The sequence below is a fragment of the Pygocentrus nattereri genome, chromosome 19 (genome assembly GCF_015220715.1).
Source record: "Pygocentrus nattereri isolate fPygNat1 chromosome 19, fPygNat1.pri, whole genome shotgun sequence".
Classification (NCBI taxonomy): Eukaryota; Metazoa; Chordata; class Actinopteri; order Characiformes; family Serrasalmidae; genus Pygocentrus; species Pygocentrus nattereri.
In genome coordinates this window covers 19,216,739-19,233,778 of record NC_051229.1, presented here as the reverse complement: position 1 = coordinate 19,233,778, position 17,040 = coordinate 19,216,739, and the positions used below count along the sequence as shown (strand labels likewise).

Sequence of the window (17,040 nt, the reverse complement as noted above, 5' to 3'; positions counted from 1 at the left end):
TACAGGAGACCTCCTCCTGACTGTGATTGGTCTTAATCACTGTGTAATTCTACATGAGACCTCCTCCTGACTGTGATTGGTCCTAATCACTGCGTAATTCTACATGAGACCTCCTCCTGACTGTGATTGGTCCTAATCACTGCACAATTCTACATGAGACCTCCTCCTGACAAAGACTGGTCCTAATCACTGTGTAATTCTACATTAGACCTCCTCCTGACTGTGATTGGTCCTAATCACTGCGTAATTCTACATGAGACCTCCTCCTGACTGTGATTGGTCCTAATCACTGTATAATTCTATGTGAGACCTTCTCCTGACTATAATGGTAATAATCACTGGGTAATTCTACATGAAACCTCCTCCTGATTGTGATAGTCGTAATCACTGAGTAATTCTACATGAGACCTTCTCCTGACTATGATGGTCGTAATCACTGGGTAATTCTACCTGAAACCTCCACCGAACCGCAAATCCCTGTGTCATTCATTATGAGACTGTGATTGATTGTATAAACTGCACAGTTTGTTTCAACCCTGACCATGATTGTCCCTACTGAGTGAAACATTCATTCTAAGACTTCTTCCAACTGCAATTTGTCCAGATGTTCTAGCTGGACTAAGTATACCTACGACAGTGTGTTCTGTCTAGTCTTTTGAAGTAAACTGCCAGCTTAAAGGTCATAGATCTTAGGTAAACAATGAGTGCTCTTGCCTTTGGTTTGCCGGTGGAGCCGCTGGTGTAGAGGACGAAGAGCGGGTCTTCAGCATCCATCCACTCAGGGTCACACTCCTCTGACGCATTGTCCACAGCTTCATCCCACCACACATCACACTCTGCATTCCAGAGTGTCTGTAACACACAAGCATGCATACACACATGCAAGACTAGGGTAGTGTGTAGGCAGTGCAATATTGAAAATAATTATTATTTAAATTTAAAGTCACACAGATCTACATTAATTGGTTTGCTTTAAACTTTAAAAAAGGGAGCTGAGTGGTGCTTACCCCTTGTCCTAATGGCATCTAATCCTACTAAGTGACAATGACAGTGCCCTGCCATTCCACCTCAGAATGGACAAGGAGAAACTCATTCATGAAGTAGAGAACAGAAGAGATCTCTATGATCCTTCCAGTAAGTACAATAAGGATATCCACAGAATAAAACATTTTGAAGAGAAACTGGCAGAGTGCCGGAATTGTTTTGTCACTAAGTGATGAAGATACTTAGTTGACACTAATTAGCTAAGTAGATTTAACAGATACAAGCAACGAGGTACAGCCGAGCTGCCCATCACAGCAGCGTAGCTAGAATATGTATCCATTTTATTTAAAGTCTTGAGCTATTTTCTGATAGGTTTCTGATTTGTTTACATTTTGACTTGACATCCTGAAGGCTTTGCGATGCACTGTGATACTACATTTGAATGCTCGCTTGCTGTTAGGATGCAGGGTTGGTGTTGGCCCAATTGTCAGGTCATCACAAGTTCAATCCCTGGTGATGCCACAGCCATCAGTGCTGTACTCACATTAAAGAGAGCACAGTTGTTCTCCCTAATCACCCAGTGATGCTAACCATTGTGGGTGTCAGCTGACATAAAAACAGGCAGTTAATAGTTCTTCTTCAAATGTGTTAAGCTGTCCAGTGACATCCTGTTAGTGACCCAAAGGTGGCCGCTGTGTCAGATGAACCACATGCTGGCCTTCACCTTCTCACCTTGGTAGCATTGTGTACTATGGGGAGACCTAGCTAGCCTGTGGAATTGGAAATGACTAAATCTGAGGATAAAATTAGGTAAAAATAAAAGAAACAAATTAAAAAGGTTCTTCACACACACCTTATTTACAAAATAATTCTGGAAGGAACCATGTACTCAAAGGTTTTAGGGAACCAAACTGGTTGTTCTACGGTATCATTAAAAAAACATTTTACAAGCAAAAGAGGAATTAATATTAAACTGACCTGTAGCTTATTGCAGGTATCATTCCCATTTATTCTGAAGGCATGGTGCTTCACTACCATGCATTTCTGGACTGTCAATAAGCCTCTGAGAGGAAAATGAAAGAGTGTGAGTGAGAAAGAGACTGAGAGGCTGAGATAAGGTGTTGAGCTAAGTACAGTAATTTGGTAATACATGAGTTAGTGCTGGGTGGTACTGATACAATTCAACTATTTTATTCTGTTTTCTTCTTTAAAAGGGAGTTTTAAATATTTTCGGAAAAATTAAATGGTTGAGATAAATGTAAATGAAGTCATTCATGTAAATGAAGTCGTTTGTTGTGAAATTCTCAGTCCTAGACAAAGTACAGAGTCAGAATTTTTTACAAGGTAGTGACATAAACCAGCCTCAAGTGGTTACACTTACAACAGTTACAATAGTTTTGAGAGAAGATTTTGGCCTTATATATACACTGTATATGCTCAAAAAATAAAGGGAACGCTTAAACAACACAATGTAACTATAAGTAAATTGAACTTCTGTGAAATCAAACTGTCCACTTAGGAAGCAACACTGATTGACAATCGATTTCACTGCTGTTGTGCAAATGGAACAGACAACAGGTGGAAATTATTGGCAATTAGCAAGACACACTCAATAAAGGAGTGGTTCTGCAGGTGGGGACCACAGACCACTTCTCAGTATCTTTCTGCTTTCTGGCTGATGTTTTGGTCACTTTTGAATGTTGGTGCTTTCACACTCGTGGTAGCATGAGACGGACTCTACAACCCACACAAGTGGCTCAGGTAGTGCAGCTCATCCAGCATGGCACATCAATGCAAGCTGTGGCAAGAAGGTTTGCTGTGTTTGTCAGCGTAGTGTCCAGAGGCTGGAGGCGCTACCAGGAGACGGGCCAGTAAACCAGGAGACGTGGAGGAGGCCGTAGGAGGGCAACAACCCAGCAGCAGGACCGCTACCTCCGCCTTTGTGCAAGGAGGAACAGGACGAGCACTGCCAGAGCCCTGCATGACCTCCAGCAGGCCACAAATGTGCATGTTTCTGCACAAATGATTGGAAACCGACTCCATGAAGATGGTATGAGGGCCCGACGTCCACAGATGGAGGCTGTGCTCACAGCCCAACAACGTGCAGGACGCTTGGCATTTGCCAGAGAACACCAGGATTGACAAATTTGCCACTGGCGCCCTGTGCTCTTCACAGATGAAAGCAGGTTCACACTGAGCACATGTGACAGACGTGACAGAGTCTGGAGATGCCATGGAGAGCGATCTGCTGCCTGCAACATCCTTTAGCATGACCGGTTTGGCAGTGGGTCAGTAATGGTGTGGGGTGGCATTTCTTTGGAGGGCCGCACACCCCTCCATGTGCTCGCCAGGGGCGGCCTGACTGCCATTAGGTACCGAGATGAGATCCTCAGACCCCTTGTGAGACCATATGCTGGTGCAGTTGGCCCTGGGTTCCTCCTAATGCAGGACAATGCTAGACCTCATGTGGCTGGAGTATGTCAGCAGTTCCTGCAAGATGAAGGCATTGAAGCTATGGACTGGCCCGCCCGTTCTCCTGTCCAGGAGTTGGCGGATGCTTTAGTCCAGGTCTGGGAGGAGATCCCTCAGGAGACCATCCGCCACCTCATCAGGAGCATGCCCAGGCGTTGTAGGGAGGTCATACAGGCACGTGGAGGCAACACACACAATACTGAGCCTCATTTTGACTTGTTTTAAGGACATTACATCAAAGTTGGATCAGCCTGTCGTGTGTTTTTTAATTTTGTGTGTGACTCCAAATCCAGGCCTCCATTGGTTAATAAATTTGATTTCCATTGATGATTTTTGTGTGATTTTGTTGTCACATTCAACTTTGTAGAGAACAAAGTATTCAATGAGAATATTTAATTCGTTCAGATCTAGGATGTGTTATTTGAGTGTTCCCTTTATTTTTTTGAGCAGTGTGTGTATATATATACATGTATGTGTGTGTGTATATATATATATATATATATATATATATATATATATATATATATATATATATATATATATATATATACATATACATATATATATATATACATATATATATATATATATATATATATGCATAGATATGTGTATGTATCATATATATTTGTGTGACAGAGAGGTACATGTCAGATGTCGTGAGGCAAAATATTAGCTGAAGTTTAACACTGTTGTACTACTGTCAGCAGTACATGTAAAACGCGTAAGACATGTATGTTTACTAGTTGTTCTGGATAGTAAATAAAATGGCCACATTTGTGTTGTGGACATCTTGACCCCTGGCTCCTATCACCACTTTGACTTCACATCTCAATCAATGAATTATGCAAGAATTTTGAAACACCATGATGTGTCAATATCACAGTATATCAGAATACACAATATAGCTCCCAGCACTACTAGCAAGAGATATGAAACCTCACAAGTCAGCTTTAATTTCAGGTCTGTCCAACCATGCCAATAACAATTAACTAATCATTGCCAGACAGAAATGTAGGCCAGTATTTCACTTTGCATAATGCTCAAACGAAAGGTGTGCCAAAACTGCTCTGTGATTGAAACCAAAACAAACACGCTTATCTTTCTCATCGAGTTGACGGCTAATGATACGAACTGTGTTTGTGCTAAAGCAGCAAGAGCAGATCCTTGTTCTGGCAGCAAAGCCAACGCCTTTCATTTCAACACATGCTTTCTTGTTTGCCTTCTTCCATGCATGTATGTTCCGTTTCATGCATTGCCATGGCAACAGTTTCCAAGCTGTGCTGTTGCTGGGCAACCCATGCGCCTGCAACTACGGAGCTGAGTGGCTGAATATGTCTGCTAAGGCTCTTGATAAGGCCAGCCTGTGCCATACTTTAAGGCTAATGGACTGGCTGCGGGCTTGTCAGGGCAGGGTTGGACACACAAAGGCTGATCTGGAGATTCTTTCAGACTATGCTGTATGGCCAAAAGTCTGCAGACACCTGTTCATCCATTGTTTCCTCAGAAGGATATTAATAGGGAGTTTGACCATCTTTGCTACAGTAACAGCCTCTACTCTTGGATGTATATTTGGATGTATTCAGCCTCAAGAGCATTAGTGAGGTCAGGTACTGATATTAGGTGATAGGTTGTGGATCACAAATGTCACTCCAATTCAGCCCAAAGGTATTGGATGGAGCATCATCACTTCAGAGAAAATAGCTCCACTGATCTATAGCCCAGTGCTGGGAGGATTTATACCCCTATATCCAATGCTTGCCCTTAGGCATGGGTGGCCATATGGTCATTTGCAGCTGCTCCAGAGTCTCCCATTCTATTGGAAATGCTTTTATAGAGATTATACAAAATGTCTGTATAATTGCATAATTAAAATGTTACCAAAGTCATTCAGAGTGGTGTGATGTGAAACGCTCCACTACAGACACTTAGCAAGTCAGCATTGTTCACATCTCAACCACTGAATTCTGCAAAGATTTTGCAAAATCAGTGGAATTTGCTTTTTACTGTAGCTGAAATCCCTGATTACAAGGGCATCTAGATACTTTTGGACATACAGTCTATCAATGAATTGAACAAGTTCAACAATTCTTTTACAAATTTACACTGATACACTGAATTTGATACCAATTCCTGAACACATTTTTTTCTGACAACTTCTTTTAAATGTAAAAGTTAAAAATCATATCTTGCTTTAAAATAATGTCTCAAAAGAAACAAAAAGGAATAGTTAAAAATGGAATATGTGAAAATATATCTGTATGTTTAAAAAAATCTTACTTCTTGTGTTTTTAAAAACTCAAATTAGTTCAAAAATATCTGCTCCAAAAGTTCCAGTCACAGTCGTACCCGGACGCACTGAATTTTAAAGACCTAGTGAGACTTTGCGTTTTTTAAAAAAATGCTATTTTTATTTGTATTTATAAAAGTTCAACAGAAAAAATAATCTGACAGTGGGTGTGGTTTAAACGTGGAGGTTGTGTATTTACTGAACACAATGGATTGAAATGTAATGAAAGACAGAATTCAAAATGTCCTGATGAGAATAGCATGCATGTGTCATGTAATTTAGTCAGTCAGCAGTTTAGATTGTGCTAAAAGCTTGTTTATTTGCTCTCTGATGCAAATAGGAGTGACTACTTAGATATTGAGTAATTCTGTCAATACCATACATGTACTGAATTTCGACCCAACCCTGTTCATAGGTCAACTCAACTTTGTCACCTCCATTTACAATGACTTTCAAGAGGATCTGACATCACTACTTTTACTCGGAATAGACTTGAACAAAGTACAAACTCTGACCAGGACGCATAAGGAAGTCTAAAGAAATTGTTCCTAACATGATATATTATGTGGTTATACTGTGAAAAAGTGGGGAAATGTATTGTTGTTGGAAAGTTAGAATCTATTAAGTGGACAGTTCTAAAATCTGATTGGGTGAGCCGCATTCAAACCTGTTCTAAAATGACTTACAACTGAATTCTGTATTAATGTGCGAACCACAAAAAATCTTTGTGCAGTTGAATGAAATAATCTTTGACTGTTATATTACCTGCATGGACCACCTAGGGTACTGATGAAGTACAAACCTGATTTTGTTTAAATTGAAGGGCTGATAACTTATTTTCTTAACTACAACAAGGCTGCTCAGCTAGCTAACAGGCTATGATGCAGCTATCAGGCCAAACAACTCCTCCAATAATATCCCTTGCTGTGAATTAAAGCACTTACTATATGATTCAGTACACAACTACAATAAAAAAAGAGTGAAAAATATGTTACTTCAATGTTTTACACAAATGCCCTTGTTTTAGTCAGATCTGCCTTATGTAGCATAAACCTAGCATGGGAATAATACTAAATTGGAAATAATACTGGTCTGGAAATTGCATAGAGATGCTAATGGAAATGATAATGTGGTGAGCTAAATCTACTTCTAAAGTATTTTTTGCATTAAACACTGCTCTTTCAATATGTTCATTATTTGACAAAATTCATTATATGAGAAATTAAAAACTTCATAAATCACTTTAACGCCTGGCCTCAAGTGGTTTACTGCTTTAATTATCCATTTTGAAGAGAAAATTCAGGTGTTAATTTTTTTTTGCACAGCATTTCCGACTAAGTATGTTAGCGCAAAGCTAACACTGCTGCATGAGAATATTTATTGGTCTTTCTAGACATTTGAAGCTTTTTGATGACACTGCATATGCTTTATTTTACTGTAACTGGCATTAGCATATCACTGTTGTCGGAAGAAAACCTTGTATCTCCAAAATGATAACTTTACAGGAGAAGGAAAAAACCTACTTTACTTTTAATGTAAGTCAATGGAACCAGACTTTTTTCCAAGTCATTCTGGGACGTTTCTTTTGGTCCATTCATCATTAAATGTAAATACAAAGTAATGGACAACAGGTGTTTTCAAACTTTGTCCAAAACTGAAAAACGACAGCTTTCTTCCGACAGTGATATACAGTACCTTTTAGTTTTACAATGACAATTTCAGTAAAGAGTCTTAGCAGAGAGCTTCCACTGCTGTTTTCCATTTCTAACAACTGACCGAAACCTATTTAAACCTCCACTCATATTTAGTCAGTGACGTATCTAGGTTGTAGCTTCAGCTATGAATACTTGCAATATTACAAACATGATAATTACATTAAATAAAAATGAACTAAAAATGACTTGAAGGCCTAAAATGCCCTGGGATTTCTCCATTAGAAATTACATGATGGCTGAATCGTTGTGATGTCAGAGACTTACTCTTAAAGGAAGACTTACTTCTCCCGACAGTGCTCCAGTGCCTCGTCAGCAATCTGCTTCAGGTTAATCAGTTTCTCCCCCCTGTAGACACCGTCTAACATGAGCACGCACACACACACACACACACACACACACACACACACACACACACACACACACACACAAGAATGGACAAGGAATACTGAAAGAGCACACCAGAGTTCAAGACAGTTCTAAAAAACACCACAACAAAACCTACAGAAACACGCCTGTTGCTTATTGCACTTTATCTTGCAATCCTGCTAAAGGAGCCATCTGCAGATAATCACTCTCACACCATGATGATGATGTTTTTTTGTTGATGCATGCATGTCTGTGTGTGTGTGTGTGCATATGCGTGTGAGAGTGTGTGTGTATATTACCTGCTGTCAGCAGGATGCTACACTGAGCATCCATGATCCTCTCAGCCAGTGACTCTGAAGAGAAACCTGCAAACTGAAAGAAAACAGAATTAATGAAAGAAGCAGTTCAAAATTTTGTCCTAAACATAGTCGTAGTCTTCAGCTCTAACAGTCTTAAAATCGATTTTGACATATTTGTAAAGCAATGGTCTTGCAAGAAATGTACACAGTTGTCTTTTTACCCCAAATGTAGTCGATCAGACAAGGTGTTTCAAGTCTGAGGTTTTCTGCTTTAGTTTTGCACCGGACCTGCAAAGCTGTAGTTAACAAGCTGCTAGTTTAGCACCATGTAAACTGCATTAAACTAGCAGAGGGTGATGTGGCCAAAAAATATATAATGGTTAAATTCATTTAATTTAATTTTAAAAGTGGTATATGTCACTGTATATCATTTTTTATAAACTTATTTTTGTAGGTGGCATTCTGTGATTTCTTCACTTATTATTTGTTTCTTTTGGTTTTTTTTGTGCTAAATAGTAAAAACAAAACTGAAATATATATACATATATATATATATATATATATATATATATATATATATATATATATATATATATATTGTGTGTGTGTGTGTGTGTCTGTGTGTGTTTCAGAATGTCCCAGTACATGTTGGAATTCATGTTTCCCTCAATGAACCGCAGCTCCCTAGTGCCGGCAGCTCTCATGCATCATGCTTGACTGTAGGCAAAAAGCGCTCCTCACCAGGGCGCCACTACACATGATGGACACCATCTGTGCCAAACATGTTTATCTTGGTCTCGTCAGACCACAGGACATGAATCCAGTAATCCATGTTCTTGGACTGCTTGTCTTCAGCAAACTGTTCGTGGGCTTTCTTGCGTTTCAGCTTCAGAAGAGGCTTCCTTCTGGGAAGACGGCCATGCAGACTGAGTTAATGTGCTGTGTAGCATATGGTCTGAACACTGACAGGCTGACTTCCCACGTCTTCAACCTCTGCAGCAATGCTGGCAGCACTCATGCATCTATATATATATATATATATATATATATATATATATATATATATATATATATAGATAGACAGATAGATAGATAGATAGATAGATAGATAGATAGATAGATAGATAGATAAAACTACATCAGTATTGCTTTCTAACACTAGCCCCTTGGGCTTATCAAAAAATGCTAAATGTTGTTCCATATATTATTGTCTACAAGGCTGAAGTTGGCTTCTTTGCAAGCTTTTGTTCAAATTTGAAAGATAATACTGTCATTCATGCAACAGTGCAAGCTGGTACACAGGTTGTTTTTGGACAAGGCTCAGAGGCAGCTCCTCAGCTCCCTGCTCGGTGTCCATGTTAGTCTAAGGCTAACCCTGTAAGACTAGCCATTCCTTTATGTCCACTGCATCAAAAAAACAACAAATTGGACTTTATCAGACGCAAAGACTAGATAGCAGGAGGTGACTGAGGGACTGCTGTGTTTTCATTTTCATTTGAAATGTGATGGAAACCCCCTGACCCAGCCATCCAGCTAAAGGAGATAACGTTAGCATATTTTGTGCATTGAGCTGTACATGCTTATTTGTTGCTTGCCAGTATAACAGTTCTGACAGATCTCTTACCTGAGGAAGGTTTTCAACCTGTTGACTGATTAAACTGGTACTGCCTACTACTACCTCAAAAAGATTTTCTTGTGTAGTAAAAAATACAAAAATATGGGCAAAATTCTAGTTTAAAGGAGGCTAATGGTGGTTTTAGCTATGTAATGTGCACTTTATAGCTAACATTATGTCATACATAGTCAGATACCATGTAAAAAAGTCTATGATTGCAACTAAACACAATGTGAGGTGAGAGTGTGATGTTTTAGCCATGTTTGGACAATGCTAAGCAGTGCCTGTTATCTACATTAGCATTATCGCTCCAGTGCAAAACTAGAAGAAGCAAATTTGGGACACAAAACATGTCTTGGTTCATTTTACTTCTCTTGCTCAGTGCTCATAATTTATCTTAGTCATTCTACTGAACACATCCTCCCTAAAATAACAATGTGCTTGAATTGACGTGACTAAGCAGAGTTGCTCTATAAAAAGGCCTGAAAGGTTCTGGCAGGCAACTTCACCTCTATGGCCAAGTACATGACCTGGAATGCTTCTGGTACATAACATACACAGTTTTCAAGGGTTAGAACATTTATGTTTAAAGTATAAACTAACAAAAATGTTTTCTTCAGTTGGAGAAATGAGAACAGTGGCCTAGGAGGAATAAGGCTTTTCACATTCAGGCAAAATCAGAGCTATATGCTCCATCAAAATTCACCTTGAAACTACCCCTGGAGTATTTTTAACTTCAACTGCAACCTTTAGATAACTGGAGTGAGAACACGAACGACAGAAATAGTCCTGGCAGAAGTAGACAGAGGGCTGTTTTTTTGCCATATGCCCAATACCCAGCTGAGTACTGAACTCTACATGAACCCTAAATATGACGTTCCTCAATTCTATTTTTCTTGGTAAAGATGAGTGTATTCAACTACGCGTTTAGAAAATATAGACTTATAACTTTGGAACCAGACAAAAAGCCAACAAAAGCAGTGGACACTGCATATTGGCTGACCCCAATGGAGTCTAATCATTTTTGGCCAATAGACAAACATTTTTAGTCAATTTGAGAAGGAGTCCAGAAACATATGCAATTCTTAGTTTACTACAGAACTGCAGTGGAACTTTTTACTATATCCAGTTATCTATCAAGTGTTTTAGGTGCTATTCTCTTCTTTTTTGGGAACCCTTAGGGATAAAATGAAATTCAGCAAAGCAGTTCAATTACGCAACCAGCAGAACAGAATAAATTGAAATGCAATATATAAAAGAATTTAGTAACTAAATGTGAATGGCTCCAGTGGTACTGAATAAAAAGTAAATTATATTCCTCATAAATATATTTCAGTTATAATAGGTTATATTAAGTGAACTGCTCCACCAAAAGAACGTCTCCTGTGAACTGTGGTTCTGCACTAGCAAAAAAGACACTACAGTGAAATGGTTTGGTGTTTGATGCTTTTGACTTTGCAGGTGCTGCTGCAGATGTGAGGGGTTCTGGTGCATGCTCACCACAATCGAATGCACTGCTCCTATTCTGGCACAGGCCAGCATTGAGTATACAAGCTCCGGGATCATAGGCAAGTAAATGGCCACCCTGTCTCCTTTCTTCACACCTGAAATGGGAAAAAGCCTATGTTACAACTCCACGCTCAGATTACAATTGAAGCATTCTAAAATGCTGTGTATCCATGTGAAACAATTCCGGATATAATGACATGACTATTGTGGAATGTCTAAAGCCCACTCAGTTGTTGAAAATGAAAAATTTGGGGTGAAACTTTTCAATCAAAGAGTGTTTTTTGACAGTGTGCAAGCAGCATGTGGGATGACTCATTTTGCATTGGCTCACTCTGGCTCCAGCTCTGTCCTGACTCCTCCCCCTTATTATCACACTCACCTGCTGCTTGTTCTGGAGTCATTATCTCTTGTGTATGTATACTGCTTTGTTTGGTTTGCTCTTTGTGAAGTCTGGCTGTAGTTCTTTGTATTTGTATTCTTGTTTCCTTGTCCTTGGTTTTTGTCCTCTATTCTAGCAGCTGCTGCTGCCTGCCTCCTTACTGACCCTTGTCTATCACGAATAAAAAAGTTGGACCTCCCCAAATAAAGCCATTATGAACATGTAACCTACCTCAAAAATTTACATGATTTTCTATCTTAAATGTAGTGGATCAGCCAAGACATATTTAGTATTTAAAGCTCATTCCCTTAACTTAGCACTGAAGATATGAGGCTAATGTAGCTAACAAGTAATGGAGGCTAATATAAACTAATTTGTGTTGTGCATGCTGCATGCTTTAAGCATCACACACGTATCTCAACCTCTGTGGACTCATTTCTGACACTGTACACAATAATAAACAAAAGTATGGGCAAAATCCAGGTATCAAGATGGCTGCCACTACTGTTTTTAGCTGTATGATGTACTTTTGTCATATTTTTAAAATTACATTTGGGGTAAAAGGATAATTGCTTTTCACTGACTATTGCTTTCTATATGCTGTAAACCCCAATGCTGCAATTCATCAACTGGACAGAATGAAGAAAACGTGTTATACATAAATAAATATATTAAGTTTGTTATAATAATAATAATAATAATTTCTCCTTTTTGAGTTTGTGAAACTGGGTCCTATTTACAATTTCAAGCAAAAAGAACTGTCCACAATAAATTTACTGACACTTCAATGATATGAGTTTTCTGAGGTCATGTTAGTAGATAGAAACTAAGTCCTTATAGCAGTCCTTATAACTAAGTCCTTATAAGTCTGCTGACTCGATGGCCATCATTGCAACACCACATTGCAGTTATTTCCAGCCACACAAAACCAGGCCCCTAACTCTTTGAAAGGGGAGACCAAAATACTTGAAACTGAGGTCAAGTTACTGTTTCAAAAACATATTTCTTATAAAAATAGACAATAACCTGACAAAAACCTGACAATATGCACAAAAACTGGCTACTGTGTGGCAGATTTCCACAATGATGAGGGCTTCCCCACTTGCAGCATAATCAGCAAGCTGACTGCCTATTTTTCTCTGTAAACATGTCATGTTGAGCATTACAAGCTCTGCCTTTCATATTTCAACGAGTCTCCTCCTTTATCGTCTGTGATAGAAAGTCAGCATTCTTTGCAGTTTGTTGGTTTGTGTTAATTAGCACTTATTTTCATCAATTACAGTTCATTTTGGGCTGTAACATAATATCTTCGTGCTAAAGTTGAAGTATAGATGCATTTTACTGGTATCTATTATATTAAAAATGATGGTGTTTTGTGTTACAGTTTACTTGTCCGGCCTGTATTCTGTCCCTTTGATTATTTTGTAGCCAATTATTTGTTCCTTATGGAGTAGTCCAGTAAGTGTTCTTAACTGTTCTTTGAAACTGATGTTCATGAAGTGCCGTTATCAATCTTGTGTTTGCAGTGAAGCACAGAAGACAATGTAGCTTTAAAGTTTTCATAACATGTCCATTTATAACATGTCTTTTGAGTCCATGATGCTCAACTGGATTAAGGCCACATATGTCATTTTGAGCTGTGATTACTTTAAAGGTACAATTACACTGACATTATTTATATGAGTGAAGGATTGTTTGAGTTGCATCAACTGAAAATATGTGTCACATTTCTCCATAATTGAAGTTTTATGCTATTAAAATATAAACATGTAACTAACCCTAAACCTGTAAACTCTACACAACTTTAATTTTTGATTTGAGGTGCTTTTATGAATACCTTAATGAGTCTGGTTGCAGTTCATGAACAGAAATGCAATATGACAGAAGTCTTACCCAGCTTCTTCAGAGCATTGGCACACCTGCACACCTGCTTCAGCAGTTGGCTGTAGGTGATGGTGAGGCGAAGATCAGGTGAGTTCCCCTCCCTGCAGAGAGTTTTAGTACCAATCATCAAGAAGTCTACGCCCCTATGTAGTCAGTGTAATTATACAGTTCTTAAGCAGCAGCTCTCAAGAAGGTTCACGGTTTACAAAAAACATCAATATTGGTATACCTACACTGTTAGAAATAAAGGCTCTGTGCAGGTACATTTGTCATTCATCAAGGTACAAACAATGCAAATGTACCCTCAAAGGCACAACAGTACAATTGTATACCTTAAATAAGTTTTTCCCAGTGTAAAAATACATATTTGTACCTTTTCATAACCTAATGTTTTAAAACACAGTAATACAATAAGCCTGGAGATGAGATGGGGTGTGTGGAGTCAATACAACTTAGAAAATATAATTTCAATGGATTACGGTACAACTGTGTTCCCTCTCTAAAGGTACTGAGATGAAGCCTTGATGGTACCACCCCAATGAGAAGAGAGTCGCTGCCACAGTAACAGTTTTGTATCTTTATTTCTGAGAGTGTAGTGTAGAAGTGTAGAGGCAAAGCTCCTTTGGGCTTTGAGCCAAGTCTGGCACTGTTGTATACTTGTATTATTACTAAGCACTGATCTTGTTTAAAGGGGAATTCAACCAAACCTTCTGCATAATTAACATATTAACATGTAAACAAAGTCATTCAGAGTGGTTTGATGTGAAATGCTCCATTCTAGAGAACCTTGGGGAATTGTTTACAGTGGTGGTGATAAGAATCAGATGTCTGGAACATTGTATTACCTCTAAAAGTGACGTTACAGAAGGATATTATAGGAAATGGTTACGGATGTGTTACCTGATGCCTGCGACATTGTTTTGTAATAGACCTGAGATAAGGTTTTGGCCTAAAATGTATTTTTAGGGCAGGTGCATGCAGGCGTTGTAAAGAAAACTTTTTCTTTCCCAGATTGACAACATATAAAAACTGACATGTAGGCATTCAAAAAAGACATGTAGGTTCACTGGTGGTTTTGGATAGTAAGTAAAATGGCTAATTAGCACTAAATTACCACCACTGTAAATAAAGCTATTTTTTCAGTGCACCATTTCACATCAAACTACTCTGAATGACTTTACATCTCAACGTTTGAACTCTGCGTTATATGTGCTGTCTATATGTAGTCTATGTAAGTCTTGGTCACTCCACTAAACACTGGTTATGTTTTGAATTTGGCACCATGGTGCTGGAAGAGCACTGAACACCATATATTTGTGTATATTTGACATTTGTGTGCTTGTTCTATTATCTGAAAAACCCTTGTCCTCTTTGCAGGAGAAGCCACAGTGTCCTCTGGCACCCCTGTCCGTGTTACATTTGGATGAGCATCAGCAATGTATTTGGACAGTAATGTGTTTATTGCTCAAGCTAAAAGAATGGCCAAATTGACAAATTACAATATGGCCAGCAGCCTGCTCAAAGCTGCGCTGTTTGCTTTGGTGCTGAAAGCAGACTGCACATTGGACCAGCACTCCACATAACACAGTGTTTACCATTGTGACAGTAAGTATACACCCGTTATGTGGCAGATGTGCCGTGTCATCCTGGAACATACACGTGAATGCTTGTCTTGTATTCTTCAGGCCATTGCACCTGTCTGTCCCCATAATAGAGTGACCGACAACAAGATGCCCCCGTCCAGATAAAATGACCTTGACGGTATGATTGTTAGTGTGTTGCATCATAATGCATGGCAGCTAAGCCACTAAACTTAGCGTAGCTTTCTTCCTGGAACTCTCTATATTTATGACATCCATGGACCACGCTCCGTCCATGCCTCAGTCAGAGCCTGACATTGTGGGATAGGCTTTGCCCATGTGCTCTGTAGCAGTAGCTATCAGTTAATGTCTAACTACTGTTATGCCCGCCCCCACATTATTAGCATTCTATGCTACTTGGCATCCAGTAACAGGACAGGCAAGATTGGACTGCTGGCCAAGATCAGCTCAACCACTGAGCCAGATAAAAACAGTCTAGACTGTATTAGGGTCTAGACTAATTATGCCCCCATTTACCAAGACATAGCATTAAACTATGCATTGGGATTGTAATTCTGTGCAAATCTTCATGCATTAATGTCCTCTCAGACTACAGCTGATTCAAATACTTTGTTTAACTGCCTAAACTCTGGACTTATTATCTAGTTATTCATATTAAAGCTTTATTACTCAGTAATGTCTAAGAATTATTCACTACCGCTATGAAACGATGTATGTTATATAGTAAATATACACGATTCATTAATATACCATTACTATAATCAGCAGAACATCGGTGTACAGTCAGGTCCATAATAACACAGTCCCCATTTTTAGGGACAAAGTAACAATGATAAATGAAACTGTCTATTTTAATACTTGGTTGCAAAAGCTTTGCAGTCAATGACTGCCTAAAATCTGGAACCCATAGTCATCACCATGTTCACTAATGATGCTCTGTCAGATTTCACTGCATCTGTCTTCACTTTCTGCTTGATAAATACAAAGGAACCAGCTCCTACATCATAACACTACCTCTACCATGCTTTGGATCATGAGCAGAGTTCTCCATATTCTTCTCTTCTCACTATTCTGGTACAAGTTGATCTTTGTGTCGTCTGTCCACAAAATGCTGCTCCAGAACTGTACAGGCTGTACAGATGTTTTTAGCAAACTCCGATCTGGTCTTCCTGTATTTGAGGCTCACCAATGGTTTAAATATTGGGGAAAACCCTCTGTATATACTCTGGTTATGTCTTCTCTTAAATGTGGACTTTGACACAGATACACCTATTTCCTGGAGGGTGTTCTTGAGCTGGCCAACTGTTCTGAAGGGGTTATTCTTTGCCAGGGAGCAAGATCTTCTGGCATCCACCACAGTTGTTTTCCATGGTCTTTTGGGGTTTTTGAGCTCACTGGTACATTCATTCTTTTTATGAATGCACCAGAATGTTGATTTGTCCACACCTAATGTTTTTGTTATTCCTCAGATTGATTTGTTTTGATTTTTCAGCCTAATGAAGGCAGAGGTATTTGGACTTTATATTAAGAATTAAAAGCAAAAGATTCCAGATGCAAACGCCAGATTGAAATTAATGCTACACTTTTATTCTGTTTACTTATAATTGAAATAATGAGGGAATAACACATACCTGGCCAACAGATAAGGGTATAACTGTCCAATTACTTTTAAGTGGTGGTGAGAGAGTGTCTTAGTATAGAGGTAGCTGTAATTCCTTCACCGTTCACCCAATCAGGTTGAAAATACCAAATAAAGGCTACAAGTCTGCACTTTTGTCATTTCAATAACAATATGCTGTGGTATAATACTGTGCAAAAGTCAGAGACACCTCAACATTTATTTAATTTAATTTAGAGTCAAAAGGCCGTACAAGTTGTCTGTATTTTACTAAGCATGATGCTACATTTTTCTGTATTCAGGATGTC

The 17,040-nt window shown here is 38.8% G+C and overlaps 1 protein-coding gene across 2 annotated transcripts in view; it reads right to left on the bottom strand.

Moving 5' to 3' along the window:
* acss2l (acyl-CoA synthetase short chain family member 2 like) overlaps nt 1–17,040 on the bottom strand; it is a 28,676-nt gene that overhangs the window by 9,693 nt on the left and 1,943 nt on the right. For both annotated transcript variants that reach the window (XM_017722463.2, XM_017722462.2), the window contains exons 3-8: nt 13,523–13,614; nt 11,242–11,345; nt 8,127–8,199; nt 7,744–7,819; nt 1,963–2,047; nt 715–852 (exon numbers count right to left, since the gene is read on the bottom strand). In XM_017722463.2, the coding sequence (XP_017577952.2) occupies nt 715–852; nt 1,963–2,047; nt 7,744–7,819; nt 8,127–8,199; nt 11,242–11,345; nt 13,523–13,614 (568 nt within the window). The remainder of the gene's footprint in view (nt 1–714; nt 853–1,962; nt 2,048–7,743; nt 7,820–8,126; nt 8,200–11,241; nt 11,346–13,522; nt 13,615–17,040) is intronic.